This window comes from Theobroma cacao, chromosome 7, assembly GCF_053813885.1.
Source record: "Theobroma cacao isolate CCN51 chromosome 7, ASM5381388v1, whole genome shotgun sequence".
NCBI classification, from domain to species: Eukaryota; Viridiplantae; Streptophyta; class Magnoliopsida; order Malvales; family Malvaceae; genus Theobroma; species Theobroma cacao.
In genome coordinates this window covers 11,975,843-11,994,568 of record NC_142645.1, presented here as the reverse complement: position 1 = coordinate 11,994,568, position 18,726 = coordinate 11,975,843, and the positions used below count along the sequence as shown (strand labels likewise).

The 18,726-nt window shown below is 32.9% G+C and overlaps 1 protein-coding gene and 1 pseudogene across 2 annotated transcripts; both read left to right on the top strand.

Moving 5' to 3' along the window:
* Positions 1–5,668: 5,668 nt before the first annotated feature.
* LOC108663954 (receptor-like protein 7) lies at positions 5,669–8,914 on the top strand. Its single transcript, XM_088808238.1, has one exon. The coding sequence runs from the start codon at positions 5,669–5,671 to the stop codon at positions 8,912–8,914; it is 3,246 nt and encodes a 1,081-aa protein (XP_088664364.1).
* LOC148761678 (kinesin-like protein KIN-14Q) lies at positions 8,799–15,956 on the top strand (annotated as a pseudogene). The gene is made up of 17 exons (XR_016027486.1): positions 8,799–8,935; positions 9,315–9,366; positions 10,214–10,291; positions 10,440–10,505; positions 10,592–11,187; positions 11,277–11,430; positions 11,686–11,753; positions 11,852–12,062; positions 12,158–12,234; positions 13,428–13,527; positions 13,638–13,736; positions 13,816–13,992; positions 14,098–14,344; positions 14,761–14,922; positions 15,019–15,234; positions 15,334–15,371; positions 15,549–15,956. The product of XR_016027486.1 is annotated as a kinesin-like protein KIN-14Q (transcript).
* Positions 15,957–18,726: the final 2,770 nt, after the last annotated feature.

Here is an 18,726-nt window from a genome sequence, read left to right as displayed (position 1 = left end):
GACTAACTGTTTGATATATATTCAACCTTCACCATTAAATACATGTCACATTTTCGGCATATACATAGACTTTATTGGCATGTAAGGTCTAGAGACTAACTGATTGATATATATTCAACATTCACCATTAAATACATGGCACATTTTTGGCATATACATAGATTTTATTGGTATGTAAGGTCAAAGGACTAACTATTTGATATATATTCAACACTCACCATTAAATATACGTCACATTTTCGGCATATACATAGATTTTGTAGGCATGTAAGGTCCAGAGGCTAACTGTTTGATATATATTCAACATTAATCACCATTAAATACACGTCACATTTTCAGCATATACAAAGACTTCATAGGCATGTAAAGTCCAAAGACTAACTGTTTGATATATATTCAACCTTCACCATTAAATACATGTCACATTTTCGGCATATACATAGACTTTATTGGCATGTAAGGTCTAGAGACTAACTGATTGATATATATTCAACATTCACCATTAAATACATGGCACATTTTTGGCATATACATAGATTTTATTGGTATGTAAGGTCAAAGGACTAACTATTTGATATATATTCAACACTCACCATTAAATATACGTCACATTTTCGGCATATACATAGATTTTGTAGGCATGTAAGGTCCAGAGGCTAACTGTTTGATATATATTCAACATTAATCACCATTAAATACACGTCACATTTTCAGCATATACAAAGACTTCATAGGCATGTAAAGTCCAAAGACTAACTGTTTGATATATATTCAACCTTCACCATTAAATACATGTCACATTTTCGGCATATACATAGACTTTATTGGCATGTAAGGGCTAGAGACTAACTGATTGATATATATTCAACATTCACCATTAAATACATGGCACATTTTTGGCATATACATAGATTTTATTGGTATGTAAGGTCAAAGGACTAACTATTTGATATATATTCAACACTCACCATTAAATATACGTCACATTTTCGGCATATACATAGATTTTATTGGCATGTAAGGTCCAGAAACTAACTATTTGATATATATTCAACATTCACTTAAACACATGTCACATTTTCGGTATATAACATAGACTTTATCGGCATGCATGTAAGGCCTAGCGACTAGATACGAGCTGAAAATCCTCTTTTTCTTCACAAGACAAGCTGTAAATTCCAAATTATCGTTTTGTTCATCACATTTACAAAAAAAATTTACAATTATAATCTAATATAAAAAACCCTTGAACAAAACTAAATGCATTAACAAATTAATACCATGTTGAACTAGACCCATGTAAGATGAGACTCAAAACTAAATTTTAATGTTTGAAGAGTTATTTGTTAAATTTATGTAGAATTAATTTATACTAATTTAGGATCAACCATAACTGAAATTTAAAATTAAAGACGTAGTTTATATATATATACATATATATATATATATATATATATATATATATATATATATATATAATTGGGGAAAGGGGGATTGGAATTCTATCATTTAAGTAAGGGGATCATACACCAACCAATGAGTCAAATGCTCAGGTATAAAATTAAAAACGTAGTTGATTCTTAATACATGATTTGATAACGGAGACAATATTAACTAAATTAAATGTTGTTATCCAATGTATTACGATCTTCCTCTTCCTTGATCAATTAACTCTCTGACATGTGAAAAACCTTAACTCTATACAAGTCTAAATTGATTGTCTAGATTTGTGAATCATACAAGAAAAGAATTAAAAAAAATCCTTTTGATATTTTTAGGAATTTTCAGTTAATGTGTCATAACTCTTTTTTTCCTTCATGTATAAGATCATATTATTAAAATTAATTTCATAGTTAAAGACAAATCTAGAATTTTAAAATTTGAGATATAAAATTTAAAGGGGCAAATACATACATGGACTATTGTTCTATATACTATTAATGGACTTTGTAAACATTACAAGTAGAGACCATAGTCACATGTCTATTTAATTATTACATAACCTATAGGTTTCAACATATATCCCAACTTCTAAAGAGCACCATCATGTTTCTTCTCATTAATAATGATTCTAAGTCTCTAACCATATATCACTAACAGACATAATTATTGATCAGAAATTCTTAGCATTCATAATGTAAATTCTTAACATTAATTCCAGTCCCAAAAGCAAGATAAAATTGTTGCTGTAAGATATAAGACAGAGGTAAGTGATTAAAGTGCTGTGTATAATGTCTTTCTGACTTTCTAACAACGTAGGAATACTTGAGCATTTTCCAATTACAGGTTAGAAAAGAAAAAGGAAAAATGACTAGTCCCCAATTGCTGATAAACACTCTAGGAATGCTCTGCTCATTCACCCCCAAGGTTGTAGGAAAGATCGGGGAAGGTCTACTCTCATTTTTCTGAACAATCCTTTCTACCTTTTCCTCTTTCTTCTTTCAATTCAGATTTCTGAAAGAGACAAAATGTAATCCTTGCTTAAGACTTTTGAGGCCAACAAGTCTTGTATTCTATGGCATAACAAATCTTTAAGTAATTGATGTTCGACCCCAGATTTGAAATTAAAATAGAATGCTACAGTTTCAACTAAATTTTATTCTTAGACTGATTGGTAAACTAAAAGTTCCTGCATTATCAATTAATTATAGCACTCCCAATAATAGAGGAAAGACATATTGAAAGGAGAGAGTAGTGACTATAATTCTAAGAATACCTGTTTTTATTTCTTTTAATTTTTTTTAATTTGATAATTTTAGGGGTTGGGTGGAAAATGTAAATCCCTTGTTAGCTTTAATGCTTTTCCTTTTAAATAAATAAATTCAATGCCAAAAGTGTTGTATTAGTCCTCTGCATTTTTCTGTTTTTTTTTAATAGCAGGAATTTATTGATGAAGAATGGAGACACATAATACATGGACTCCATCCAGGACCACAAAACATTATTAAAAAGGAAATCAAACTGCCCAGAACGGACTGCATTATTCTTCACAGCCCCACAAATGGACTAAAACCAATACACAGATTTATACATTAACCTTTGAAAGACTTGATTGACTTATAGGAATACCAATTTTGATAGTTGTGACAATGGGGCATATATATATCCATAGACCTTATCTGTTAAATGTCGTGGTTCAGATTTCTGCTAATGAATTGGGAGTTGGGACAGATCATGTCAATTGACCCTACCAATGTCCTTACGCTCTTTATATATTACAAATGATGATTTAATGCTTCAACCCCAAACTAACCTGACTTGACAGGAGCTGACATGTTTACTTGGTAACAAATCTCCATCCGTTTCAGAGTAAAACCTTCAAAATTATTAATCATCATTTCCAACCCCAAAATATAGAAAGTAAGTGACATATCAACACTGTCGGAATACGCAACTCATTTATAAGCTTAAGAATACGCTATAATTGTTACCACATGACTCCAAAAGGCAACTTCTTTGCCCTGTCTAGTTGTCAACTTCCATTTGAATTCACTGCTAGAGATGTGGGGAGAAGATAAAATAATAATTAAGGACATTAAGTTAAAATCAGATATATTGAAAAACATTATAATACATTTGACATTTGAAATTTTAAAAAATCAATGAAAATAATTACAAATTATTCGGATATTCAAATAATGGTAACAAAATACATATTAATTATAATCATAATATAAATACACGTATTTATAAGTAACAAATTATACTTTTTGATGTATTACAATATATAGTTTTGTCTCTCTATAATTGACAAACTTTAATATTCTGATTAAAAAGAATTTTTTTAGACTTAAATATTATTTCAACCAAATTATAAACTATCCCGAAGGCAACTAAAAGTCAGGATGTATAGTTTTCATACTGGCATTCAATCGGTAAGAATCACTTAAGGTTATTCCAATTAAGGATCATAAATTTTGTTCTCAACTCTACATAGTTTGTTCTCAATTAAGAGTATGGATTTGGAAATTTGCCTTTCCTTCAATCTAAAAACAATTAATGATTGTAACCATAGTCGATGAATGAAGAGTCCCCTTCTATATTTATTCTCTTTTTTGAAAAAAAAGATTGTAGGAAAGAGGGCGGAAGGTCTACTCTCATTTCACTAGACAATCCTTTCTCCCTCTTTTATCATAAATGGGTGGAGATCTGGTGAATGAGAGTTCATGGTATGTGAAAATAGAGTTACAATTGAAATTGAAATGGTCTAAAAGGATAAGGATCATGTTGAGCCCCTTGAACAAATGTGGATTCGAAGAGATTGAACTCAAGGGTCCCATATATTTCTAATCATGCCACTCCCTCTTTTATTTTTGGTTATAATTTTAAAGAAAGCCTCTCTCTCTATCTTTTCATTACTTTCGTTTTTGTACAATTAGATAGAGTTAATTATAAAATTAAAATAATTATATTTTATATTAAATATAGAAAAAGAAGGAAAGAAATTGCTTATGCTTAAGTTTAAATCCAAATGAAAAGATGGAGCATAACGGTATATACCAAATCACAAACATTATCCAAATAGATCTGGACCATTACTTTTGCAAATGCTGCATGATCCAAGGTGCAGTAATATTTTGTTTGCGGGTCTTAATTCACGTATCGTTGCACAATAGATAAATGAAACATATGCACAAAGAACATTACTTCATCGGTGTTTTCTTTGAGTTGAAACGGTACTGTTGTTTTATAGTTACAAAAAAAAAAAAGAGGTGAATCGGATTCACCCAAATCTAAACCAGTTCAGCTTTAGGCTTACCCAATTTATTTGTTTATGTAATTTCTTTTTTTATGCATGAATTAAATTTATGAAATTACTTTAAAAAAGAGATAAGAATAAAAAATTGAAACTATTTTTTTGATAAGTAATAAAAATAAAATAATTAATTGAACAAAGTTAATAATGACTCACTAAAATTATTGGGGGATCCCAAAATTATTTTCACAAAGTAGATTAATTCTAAATAATTATGAAGACATAAGATGAAAAAGTAGTAATTAAAATTGAAGATAATTTACAAAATTTCATCATGAAAATTAAAATTATTGGGGGATCCCAAAATTATTTTCACAAAGTAGATTAATTCTAAATAATTATGAAGACATAAGATGAAAAAGTAGTAATTAAAATTGAAGATAATTTACAAAATTTCATCATGAAAATTACTAAAATTTTAATATGCGTAAGTAATATTCATTTTATTTCAACTTTCAAAAAAATATTTGTTTTATTTTAATAACTTTATTATATAAATTATGTAGCTTTTTTTTTATTTGGCTACCCATATAAATTATGTAGCTTATGAATAATGACTTTCAATATATTAAATTTTCTTAATTTTAATTTAATTTAACTATTAGAATCATGGTAATTTACAAAATATGATTATATTAATATTAACATATATTAAGGTATAAAAAATCAAATGTTTTTAAAAATTAAAAATTAAAAAGTATAGAATAAAAGCAATACACGAGATTCATAAAGTAACAATGACAACATATATATGTCCATACAGCTTTTCATCTTTGGCAATGGATGGACCCCTCTCTTTATGTCTTGCTCAACAACCATGTTGGCATCCTTATTGCATTGCGAGACTCTGGATTGACTTGGCAGCCTATAAGTATACTGCATGTTTCTCTTCTCATAACTATAATCACAAACATGGGCTGCTTACTAATCTTCTATCAGCTTCTCTGCCTTCTGTTCTTTTGCTTGAGTTCTCAGCCTACTCTTTCATCCACTTCATTTGCCCCTTCAACAACACCCCTTTGCTCTCACAACGAGGCTTCAGCTTTGATGAAATTTAAAAGCTCCTTTTCCATCAAGCAATTTGCTTCTGCGGAATGCAAATATACTAGCACCCCATCTTATCCTAAGACTGATTCGTGGAAGGAAGGGACTGATTGCTGCTCATGGGATGGAGTCACTTGCGACAATAAAACAGGCCAAGTGATTGGCCTTGACTTGAGTTGCAGTTGGTTATATGGTGTCATTCCTTCCAACAGCAGTCTATTCCATCTTCCACAACTACAGAAGCTTAACCTCGCACATAACCATTTTAACGGTTCCAAGATGTCATCTGAGTTTGCTCGGTTCACAAGTCTAACGCAACTCAACCTCACGGACTCAGTCTTCGCAGGACAAATTCCACTCCAAATCTCCCACTTGTCAAAGTTGGTTTCACTTGATCTCTCTTGGAATGATTATCAAACACTTGACGAACGTACGTTGGGAGGACTTGTTCAGAACCTAACAGAGGTGAGACAACTGTTTCTTGATAGAATCAACATGTCTTCTATTAATCCTAATGTCTTGATGAATATATCCTCTTCTTTAAGCTCTCTTAGTCTTGGAGATTGTGGTTTGCAAGGGAAATTCCCAGAAAACATTTTTCACCTGCCAAACCTCAAGTTGCTCAATTTAGGATACAACCAGGAACTCAATATCTATCTTCCAAAGTTCAACCAGAGCAACCATCTTGAGCTATTAGATCTAAGTAATGCAAATCTCTTTGGATCATTGCCTAATTTCATTGGCAATTTAGTTTCATTGAAACATTTGGATCTAAGTTTTATGAATCTCTCTGGAGCATTGCCTAATTCCATTGGCAATTTAGTTTCTTTGGAATATTTGGATCTAAGTTTTACGAATCTCTCTGGAGCATTGCTTAATTCCGTTAGCAATTTAGTTTCTTTGGAATATTTGGATCTAAGTTTTATGAATCTTTCTGGAGCATGGCATAATCCCATCAGCAATCTACGATCTTTGAAGTATTTGTCTTTATCAGGGGCTCCTATATGTCCAGGTTCACTTAACTTAATTGGTAACCTAGTTTCCTTGGAGGAGTTGCATCTCAGAGCATGTAACATTTCAAGAATAATGCTAAGATCATTGGGGAATTATTTTAGTGGACAGATTCCATCCTCACTCACAAACCTATCTCAACTTAAATTGTTGGACATCTCTCACAATCAACTAGAAGGTTCCATTCCAAATGAGGTAATTGCTTTTCCTAATCTAATCAATCTAGACTTATCTTTTAATTTTCTCAATGGTACACTTCCTTCATGTTTGTATACCACTTCCTCATTAAAGTCCATAAATCTCCAACATAACCAACTCAATGGTCATATTAAGCAATTTCAACACAAATCACTGGAAGAGATAAGTTTAAGTAATAATAAACTCCAAGGTCTGATTCCCTCTTCAATATCTCAACTAGTGAACCTTACTTCACTTGATTTATCATCAAATAATCTTAGTGGAATTGTAGAGTCTGACTTGTTCTCAAAACTCCAAAATCTCCAATACCTTGATCTTTCATATAACAATCTATACTTCAACTCTAATCATACCAGTGCTGATTATACATTGCCTAATCTTTATTATTTGCATTTGTCATCTTGCAATGTCAATCAATTCCCTCAATTTTTAAGAGGCTCAAAAGATTTGGATTATTTAGACCTTTCCAATAATAGAATTTCTGGCAAGATTCCCAAATGGATGTGGGATGTTGGGAAAGACTCCTTGATTTACTTAAATCTATCTCACAACTTTATGACAGAATTAGAGCAACTTCCATGGAGGAGTATCATAATCCTTGACCTAAGCTCCAATTTAGTTCAAGGAAATCTTCCAATTCCACCGTTGAGCACATCTATTTTTTTAATCTCAAATAACAATCTGAGTGGAGAGATATCTGATCTCATATGCAATGTGAGTTATCTTGAAGTTTTAGACATGTCTCACAACAATTTGAGTGGAATTCTTCCGCAATGTTTCGGAGAATTAAGCAAAAGCCTTTGGATTTTGAATCTAGGGATGAACAAACTTCACGAAACCATTCCTTCAATGTTTGCAAAAGGATGTCAATTGAAGAATTTGAATTTGAATGCTAATCAATTGGAAGGGCCATTAACACGATCCATCCTTAATTGTAGAAGTCTACAAGTACTAGATCTTGGTAACAACAAGATCAATGATACATTTCCTCATTGGCTGGGAACTCTTCAAGAGCTAAAAGTTCTTGTAATGAAATCAAATCAAATGCACGGTTCCATAAATGGCAAAAGGCATACCCATTATTTTCCAAAGTTGCAAATTTTTGACCTTTCCGACAACAGTTTTACAGGGCAGTTGCCAACTGGGTACATAGAAAATTTCAAGGCTATGATGAATGTCGAAGAAAAGAGAGATGTCATGCTGTATATTGGGGGTTCTGGTAATAGAACGAGTCGCTTCTATTGTTATTCTGTTCATTTGATTGAAAAAGGGCAAGAGGTTGAGTTAATGAAAATTTTTGCTGCATTAACGATCATTGATTTATCAAATAACAAGTTTCAAGGAGAGATTCCAAGAGTTATTGGGAAGCTTAGTTCAGTCATTGGGCTTAACCTTTCTCATAATTACCTTATTGGTCATATTCCACCATCATTTAGAAATTTGATGAATCTGGAATGGTTAGATCTATCCTCAAACAAGCTGGATGGAAAGATTCCAGAGCAATTGCTGAATCTGACAATGCTGTCTTCGCTAAACCTTTCCAAGAATGAACTTGTTGGGCACATACCTGAAGGCAAACAATTCAACACATTTGAGAACAGTTCCTATGAAGGGAATGATGGATTATGCGGTTTTCCACTCTCTAGAGATTGCAGCAGTAATGAAGCACAACAGCCACCACCTTCAAAGTTACAAGAAGAAGATGGCTCAAAATCTGAAATTAGATTTGTGTGGAAAGTTGTGCTAATCGGATACATGTCCGGATTTATGTATGGAGTGGGTATGGGATATGCTGTTTTTTGGACCGGTAAACCCAAATGGATTGTGAGCTTGGTTGAAGCCAAACATCATCAAAGGCCAAAAAAGTCAAACAGGAATGCTTGTACTAGTCGGACAAGGAGTTAGTAATCATCAATGAGACTGCAGGTATGTTAATTGTTGTTCATCAAATGCGCTTTTTATTTAGCTGTTGCTAGTTTCTTTTCATTAAATAAAGGTCAATGGTTTGAGTTCAGAGTTAAAGAAAAACAAAGGTTAGTAACAATATATGTGTTAACTTTGGCCTATATATATATATTATTTAAAGACAAATATATATATGGCAGCTTCAAAGTTTTTACAAATTAATCTAGTTTTTGCATGTTCATTTATTAAATACTTAGTCCATGTTAATCATTATAATACTTGGTCCTATATTTTTTACTTCGATTAGTATTATGCTTTTCATTGCATTTATTTTGCAACAGTTGTGGGTAATGGTTACTCATTGATTTGCTCATCTTCTGCTAAATTTCTCTATTTTTAGGTGATTGATGAAGAAGAAGATGAAGAAATCGCAAAAGCTGCTAGAATTATTGGTAACCCCACAATATGTGCGGCTTTGTATTTTACAAAGCATGATGTGCAATTTTCAAGAATAAAAGATGTTTTTCTTTTGGTCTGGTAAAGAATAAAAGATGTTTAGGGTGGCTATAATCTTCTTCTCTCATTGTTTAGATTAATTAGCTGCAATATAAATCACATCTCAATAAACTAAATTTATTTTAAACCTATGGATCTTGTACTTCAAGTTAAAAATCCTAATAAATTATTTCAAAAAAATATTATATTAAAGGTTTTTAAAAAATAAAGTTAAGTGTGGATTAAGCCAAAGTCAGTAAAATATTGTTTTCTGATTTTAGGGTCAAGTATAGAAAACTCCTTAAAAATTACATTTATTGAATTTAAATGAAATTAACGTGAATTAAGCTAATGTAAGTGTGTTTGTTTATCCATTTTCTATTAATTAATATTATTTGCTTTTAATAAATGTGGTTTTATCTCAATAAAAAAAGAAAGCCTTGAAATCTTTAAGTTTCAAGTTCAAGTCTAGTTGTATGCTGATTTATTTATTAATTTATTATATGAGTGTAATATGTGATATATATGAAAATAATTTTAATTGAAATTAAAACTTTTACTTATAATTGTAGTTATTTCATAAGAAAATCTTACCAAGCTTTACTAAAGGCCAGTTAAAGATGTAAAATTATAAAATATTAAAGATATTTGATAATAGAAATTCTAAGAAGTCAATGAAAATAACTAAAAGAGAAATTAAAGCCTCATTGCTGCCAACAACTGTAAGATTTCACTGAATCCAACGCATCAGTACTTTCCCCTCTTCATTTTATTTCATTCTTTCTTTCTTCTCCACCTTGCCAGATACTGATGCAGCCATGTCACGGCTCTCAAATAATCCGTCTATGCTGGATTCAGATTCTTCCCGTAAACCGAATTCTGGTAATTTCTTTTCTTTTTGAAGAATTTCGGTTTCTCGGTTTTTGAAATTCTGGTAATTTTGGTATCTCCCAATTAAAACAAAATCGGGTTGGAATTTTCCTTCCTCGTATTGATCTAAATTAAATTTGGTTTGTTTTTGTTGATGTAGATGTCGATGATCCTTTGCAAACTCAAAGCTCAAATGAAATTAGTGCGCCAATTAGAGAAATTGATGGTAAACACCCTTTGCTTTGAAATGATTTGTTTGTTCTTTGCATCCAAGTGTTGTAAGGATGTAAATGAATTTATGTTCGGTTTCAGGCGGGTCCATGTTGGGATTTTCTCTATCATCGCCAGACCTTGTTGTATACACTGGATCACCCCATATTCCAACAAAAAACTATGGAGATTCCCTTGAATTCTTGGAGAAAAATAGGTGTTCAATTGAGCTTTCTTTAGAGAATGGCATTGATGGATCTGATACTAAAGTAAAGCACAAAACTCCCATCGTAAAGTTCTCCACAGTCTGCCAAACTTTACACCAAGAAATGTCCCCGGACTTTTCCTTTGAGCTGCTTCCATTACCAGAGACTGCAGACTATCTACACAAGGAGCATGAACACCTTCCTGTTATACGCATCAATGCAGGGTGCATAAATGGAGCAGTGGAATTAGATAGTGTCATTTATTCGGACGATGGTTGTTATGTGGGTGGTGATGCTATAAGGACTCATACTATGGTTGGAGATGGAGTGGGAAATTCATTGTACAACACAGCACGATTTGGTGACTTCTCATACAAGTTTTCTTCATTGGAGTCTGGTTTTTACAACATTGATCTGCATTTTGCAGAAATAGTTTTCACTACTGGTTCACCTGGAATTAGAGTATTTGATGTATTTATACAAGAAGAGAAGGTGAGAAAACCAGATTTTATACTTCTGATCTACATTACACTAAATGATTAGTATTGTTATTTGATCAAGTTTGATTGAACGTATTGTAGGTTGTATCCAGCCTAGACATATATGGCCAGGTAGGTGCAAATAAGCCTCTGGTTATATCTAACATTAAAACCTTTGTTGATAGCTGTGGGGGCTTACTCACTAGATTTGAAGGATTAATGAGGAGTTCAATTGTATGCGGCATTACTGTAAGAAGTTTATAGTTTGGATACTTATCTCTGTTCTGTTCTCTCTACTTATTCATATTGTCTAAAACTTAAAATGTAGGCATACTTATTCAAGGCTCTATGGGACAAACCTCATGTTAAAAGCGAGAAATGTTTGCGGCATTCTTGATAGGAAATGGTTCCCTGCAAACCATTTATTTATTGTTTTTTCGGAAAAAATATTTGCCCTTGGCTTGAAGTCAAGAAGAACTCAAAACTTTTACTGGACAAATTTGTGCAACAGGTTTTAAAGAAGCTGAATCACAGGAAGTCATGAGAATGGCTGATTTGAGAGATCATGAGTCACTAAGAGTAATGGAACTCTCTATAACTTTTTCAAGGTTCGAAAGGAATAGCTGAAAATAGGACGTAAAGAAAATATGAGATCATTTAAAATTGATTGCTTGCAGGATATGAGTGACTGTGGGGTGGAAGTAAAATACAAAAAGCTGGAAAGAGATTATGAGCACCAAAGTAAGGAATTAGCAGGGATGAGGAGAGCCTTTGAAGGGCTTAAGAGGGAGAACCAACTTAAGAGTAAAGAGTGTCAAGAGGCCTGCAAATCTTTACAGGAGCTTCAAAATGAGCTTATGCGCAAATCAATGCATGTTGGCTCATTAGGTATGAACTTTTTTTTTTCTTTTTCCCTTTTGTTAACCTGTAACTGCCTAACACTTGCTTGCATATGGAACAAATGCTGTTATATCCATTTATAGCCTTTGCAATTGAGGGACAAGTGAAAGAAAAGAGCAGATGGTTCTCATCATTGAGGGACATGACCAGAAAATTGAAGGTATAAAATTGGAACTGAATGACGTATCTATAATTAATACAAAGCTAGATAAGAGAAAAAAGAAGAAGAAAAAAAAAAAACAAAAGATATGAAGATGAAAAAAAAAAAATTTTCTGCTCTGGTCTATGATTTTGAGAATTTGGATCCTTTGCTCCTGCTGCCATCTTTTTCGTGGGCTCTTGGATGTGCGCCTTGGTATTCATTTTTTCGTTTCTCTTGATTGTAGGTGACTTGTACCCCTTTCGTTCTGGATGGAGAGTGTGTTCATTGCTTTCTTTGTGATTAAGGGGTCTCTGGGTTTTGGAGTTGACTGACTGATGTGGTGGAGGAGTTTGGGGAATGGGCTGTTAGTTGATTGCAGTGACAGGTGTTTTTGGTCTTTGGATGCTTGCCATCTTTGTTCTTTTCCTTCGATTCCTGATTGGATCTGATACTAAGTCAAGATTTGGGAGGGGCTCTGTGTTGGCACGAATGATGGTCCTGGAGGTTGCTGTTGTGGTCGTTCGCTGCATTTTCTGTTTCTTTGATGTTGTTGCTGCTGAGGGCTTTCGGTGGAGGGAGTTATTCCTTGCTCCCCTGCGGCTGCTTCTGTCAGCTTGGTGATGTTCTTCAAGCAGTGCTGGTTCAAAGGTTGATCTGGGAGGCTTTTTGCTGCTGAAAATTCCTGCTTCACGTTAGGAGGATCCCATTTTGCTCCTTCACCATCCGAATTGCTTGTTTGCTAAGCAGATCTGTTGGCACATCCATTGATTGTTGGCTTTCGACTTCAATGATGGCTCCTTTGCAGGAAGCAATTTTTGCTTTAGGATCTCGATGGTTTCCCTTGGGATCTGGTGATTGGATATTGGTTGTTTTGTGTTACGACTGCCAAGCTTTCTTGTGTTTTGGGCTAGAGAGGCTTGCTTGATGTTCTAGGCAGGATTTTAGGAAAGGGTGAGAGCTTCATTTTGATTGTTCAGCTCAGGTTAGGGAAAGAATCTTCTTTTGTTTTGGGGGAAGCAGTCTCCTCATGTAATTTTTATTTTCTCCTCTCAGCACAAGCTTGAATCCTTATGCCAGCAGGAGTCTTCACAAGGTTAAAGACTTTATAGGGCATAGCAGCTTAGTGCCAATAAAATCACTTTTCAAAAAAAAAAGTAATAATTCAAAGCTAGAACTTTAATTTCAAAATTTTAAGAAGTTCCAGTTTGCAGATAATGAAAATGGAACACATCAAGCTATCAGAGGAGGTATCAATGTGCAAGAATTGCTTCAAGGATATCGATGAAATTGGCTCTTCAATTCTGTCCAGAAGTAAGTTAGCACTTAGCCTGCACAGTTAATCATACTTTATAGTTTTTAATCACCTCATGAATCCATTTTCTTTTGTCTCTTTTATAATCCTATTATCATATTTCCAAAAGGAAACCAGTAATCAGATTTGCATGAAGATCTCCAGATTAAATTTCTCGGAGGGGCCAAAGAAAGGAAAGAACTCTACAACAAGGTTCTAGAATTGATAGGTTAGCCACATTCGATATTCCATATTAAAATCTGAAATAGGTTGAAAATTTTGAGACTCAAAATTTCCATTTCTTGCAGGAAACATAAGAGTCTTTTGCCAGTGTAGGCCTCTAAATTCTGTAGAAATAGCAGCAGGAACTTCAATGGCTGTTGATTTTGAATCTGCGAAAGATGGTGAACTCACTGTACTATCAAATGGTGCTCCTAGGAAAACCTTTAAGTTTGATGCTGTTTTTGGCCCTCAAGCAGACCAAGGTAATGCCATTTCTTGTAGCTGTTTTGGGCTCACTGCAAAATATTTCTGACTCTCCTTTCAGTGAATATTTTTAATAATTTACTTCTGTTGCTTGTTTATTTTAGCTGATGTTTTCCAAGACACAGCTCCATTCGCTACCTCAGTTCTAGATGGCTACAATATCTGCATTTTTGCATATGGACAGACAGGCACAGGAAAAACTTTTAGGACTCTTGAGGAATTGTTTTGCATAATTAATGAGCGGCAGAAGTTACATTGATATGAGATATCAGTCAGTGTCTTAGAAGTATACAATGAACAAATAAGAGATTTACTGGTTTCTGGCTCTCAGCAAGGTTCGGAGCCAAAAAGGTGGGGTAATTTTGTTTTAGCCTTCTTGCTTTGACATTATTTTCTTTTCCAGAGTGGTTATGCCAACTTTTGTTAGATGAGTTTCATACATCATTTTGTTGCTAATTCATCCCTATGAGAGATTAACTGTGTCCAAATAGTATCAATACATTTTAGTTATCCTCATGCTAAAGTGTTTTGAGTGCAGAATTTTCTTTTTCGATTTCTTTCAGGTGTTAGAGGAAGAATTTTCCATGAACGCTCAATCATAAACTAATAAAATTATGTGCTTGTCCATAGCTAAATTCAGTGTGTAGTATTGGTGATCTAAACTTTGCAACTTTTGCTGACTGAGACTTCAGCTTTGATAAATGATTATCCATTTTTATGAAATTTCAAATAGCTAACTCTTTTCACATCAATGTGGCTACTTGTAGGCTTGAATTAGGGCAAGTGGGTGAAGGAATGCATCATATCCGAGGGCTTCTTGAAGCACATGTAAACAACATGAATGAGGTCTGGGAAGTCCTACAGACTGGCAGTAATGCAAGGGCTGTTGGCTGAACCAATGCCAATGAGCATAGCAGTAGATCCCACTGGTCTGTCTGTCACAGTTGATTTTAATTTCAGTACTTGTCACACAAAATGTGTTTAAACACAGCTAAATGCCAGCTTATGGGTCACTCTTGATGCAGCATGCATTGTGTGATGGTTATGGGAGAGAATTTGTTGAATGGGGAATGCACAAAGAGCAAGCTATGGTTGGTGGACGTAGCTGGAAGTGAACGAGTAGCAAAAACAGAAGTGCATGGAGAAGGACTCAAGGAAACTCAAAATATTAACAGATCCTTGCCTACACTCGGCGATGTCATATCTGCTCTACCTACTAAAAGCCCTCACATTCCTTTCAGGTTATAAAAATACAGAGACGAGTACTTATAAATTATTAAGAACATAGAAATCAGTAGTATTTCATAGGTTTTAAACTTAACTGTACTTTAATCATGCAGGAATTCAAAGCTTACACACTTGCTTCAAGACTCTCTACGTACATTTTTATCTTTATACCCCCTAACAAGGAAATTACTCTGACCTAAATGATAAAAACAAGTCAATTTTAAATTTCCTTTATTTTTAACTTTCATGGTCAAACTTTTGTTATTTCTGTCATCGATTTCCACAGAGAGAGAAGTAAAAGCCTGATAATTAGGTTTATGTTTGTTAGGAGGAGATTCAAAGACACTCATACTCATGTTTGCACAAATCAGTCCTCAGGAGAATGACCTTGGTGAGACCCTATGCTCTCTGAACTTTGCAAGTGGAGTGGGAGGGATAGAGTTGGGTCCGGCAAAGAAGCAAATGGACTGCCCAGAACTTTTGAGATGTAAACAGATGGTACAACCAGCAACTTATTGGCAACATTTCTTAAGCCTAATTTATCGTTTTGCTGTTACCAATGACAATTCTTTTCTGGACCTAAAAGGTGGAGAAATCGAAGTGTTAGTTGAATGCCTTTAATTAATCTTGTAAAACACCATAAAATTGTAATACAAAGGCAGGGAATGTGTGATTGAGAGAGGGTTTAGCCCTTATCACGGTACAGCACCACCTAGATATATTTAGACGTGCAAAACTATTTAGAGATTTGGAAGGAACATATATTTAAACGTGAACCTCTGCCTTGGTCTCACTTTCACCCTTAATTTTAAAATCATTTTTCCTTACAAGTTTTATTAAGCTTAGGCAAATAGTAAATAATAAAAGTATCAACAAAATGAAATCTAAATAAATTTTAAATTCAGGTCCGGTCTTTCTATCTAAGTAAAACTCAATGAAAAAAACCTTAATAAAGAAAAAGAGTATAGTACGCATTTTACTCCACTTGATGACTGCATTATTTATCACAGTTCAGCACCACTTGAATATAATTAAAACTACTTTATCATTATTATTAGATAAAAAATTTAGAGAAAGCTTTCATTCCTAAGACCAAACGAAACTATTTAGAGAAGCTTTTATTGCTAAGACTATACAAAATTATTTAAAGATTTGGAAGGAACACTAGATATTTAGAAGGAAGAGGGTATGACATTAACCTCTGCTTTGGTCCCACTTTCACCCATGACTTTAAAATGATTGTTCTTTATGTGTTTTATCAAGGTTAAGCAAATAGCAAATAATAAAAGTATTAATCAAACGATATTTAAATAAATTATAAATCCAAAATATATTATGATGTGAAAAGATATATATCCGAGACACCAAAGTTTAATCACCACCATTACAAACATATATATATTGAAAAGTTCATAATTAAGTTACCGGTGTGAATATCTATAAAGAAGTGTAGCTTAATTACTAGCTTATTGGTTAATCTCTTAGTGTAAGTTTGGAGTTATAGTGCCGTTGAAGAAGTGCATTGTTTGGTACTCTAAGTATCCACGTTCATAAAGATGTCACATAATTGAAGTGTAGCAAGTGCTCCTTGTGATTAATTTACTACAGATTTCTCAATCAACAAAATGACTTTAGTGGTATCTAAGATAAGTTCTAGAGATTAAGTGTATGATATATATTCCATTCACCATTCAGCATGTACCTAGACTTTATTGACATGTAAGCATGGGCAGAGCTAGTCAATTTTTGTTGACGGGGTCAAAAATAAAAATATAAGGGTAAAATCTTTAAAAACTAATATGTTGAACTTAATTAACAATCAAAAGATTGATAATAAAAAAATAATTTTATATAACATGTAAATTAAGAAAAAATAGGCTTACAATAGTCCAAAAGTTGCGATGGACCATATTTCTTAGATTCAAATTTATCAATTATTAATTACGTACTGAAACTGTCGTAACGTGCGGGTCCGGGAACCGGACCGCCAAACGTGAGGAAAACTCTAAAAAACTATTAGGAGTCGCCACCAATCTTTTTTACTAGGTGCGATTGGCCACCTATTGACTCGATTCTAATCGATGAAGCCTTAAATTAATTTTAAGCCCACCAAAAAGAACCTTAAACTGGTCTACATTTTTCGAGATCTAGGTTCGGGAGTACGGTTACGCCTGGAGAAAGATTAGCACCCCCGGAACGCCCGTTCCATGAATAGTACCATTTCTAGATTATCCTATTAGGCTTTATTTTTTAAGTGGTATTTTTTCTTAGTCATTATTCTCTTATTTTATCTTCTATTTAACCTAAAATGGAATGGAAATGTGAGGCAAAATGAAATGCATGGCGTGGGATAAAAATATATCGGACGAGTAATCTTTTATCGAGGATATTTTTCCGGATTCGCCCATCATACTGGTGGGATCTAAGGTATTCTCTCACCTAGAAAATTATTCGAGAAATTCACCTTCGTAAATTTAACAAATGATTCTCGTCATCGGGGTTATCATACGTTTTTCTTTAAAAATAATGTTTTTGTGCATAATGAACCTAATACGAGTCAAAGCCTTTTATTAAAGATATTTCTTGAGCCCTCCCATCATATTGGTTGGACCCGAGGACACCTTTTCACCTAAGAAACTTTTCGAGGAATACCCGCCTTCGCAAGATCCTCGGAAGATTCCATCATCGAGGCTTAAACTCGAAAACAGAAATATTTATATGCAATGATATGCATGATGCAACATATATATGCTAGGCTAATGCAATTATCTATTTTATTATTTTTTTTGTCATTTTTTATTTAATTATTATTTTTATTTTATTTTATTCTTTATTATCATATTTTCTATTTTATTTCTAATTATTATTTTTTATACTTTACATTTTTTTTATTCTAAGTTACTCCTATATATTCCTTGATATTTCTTATCTTATCATTTTTACATAATATTTATTAATTTATACCTTATACCATTAGATATTTAATACTTGATTTTAAATCATTTAGTGTTTTGGGTTTTCTTTATTAATAGTCTTTATTATTTGTCTATTTTATGTCATGGATATTATGTTTACACAAATTTATTATATACATATTTGAATTATCATTATCATTATTTTTATTTTATTTATTTATTTATTTTATTATTTATTTATTATTTTTTGAATGATGTTGTTAATTTTTCAAAAAAAAAATTTATTTATAAAAAATTTCAGGATCTCGAAATCGAGGCTCTCCCATAGTACTGGTGGAGCCTTAATTCGAATTCCGAACCTAGGAAAAGTGAGCCCGGGATCGAGACTTCTCGCGTCCCGACCGACCATCCCATCATCGGCACATTGTATTTGTAATTAATATCATGGTATTTTTTTAAGAGTTAAATTTTCTAAGATTGATTCTCATAACTATTTTATTGTAATTATTTTAATAATTAATCTAATATTTTCTAATTTTTTAATTTAATCTATATATATTTTTAGCCTATCATTTATTTGTTTCATTCATA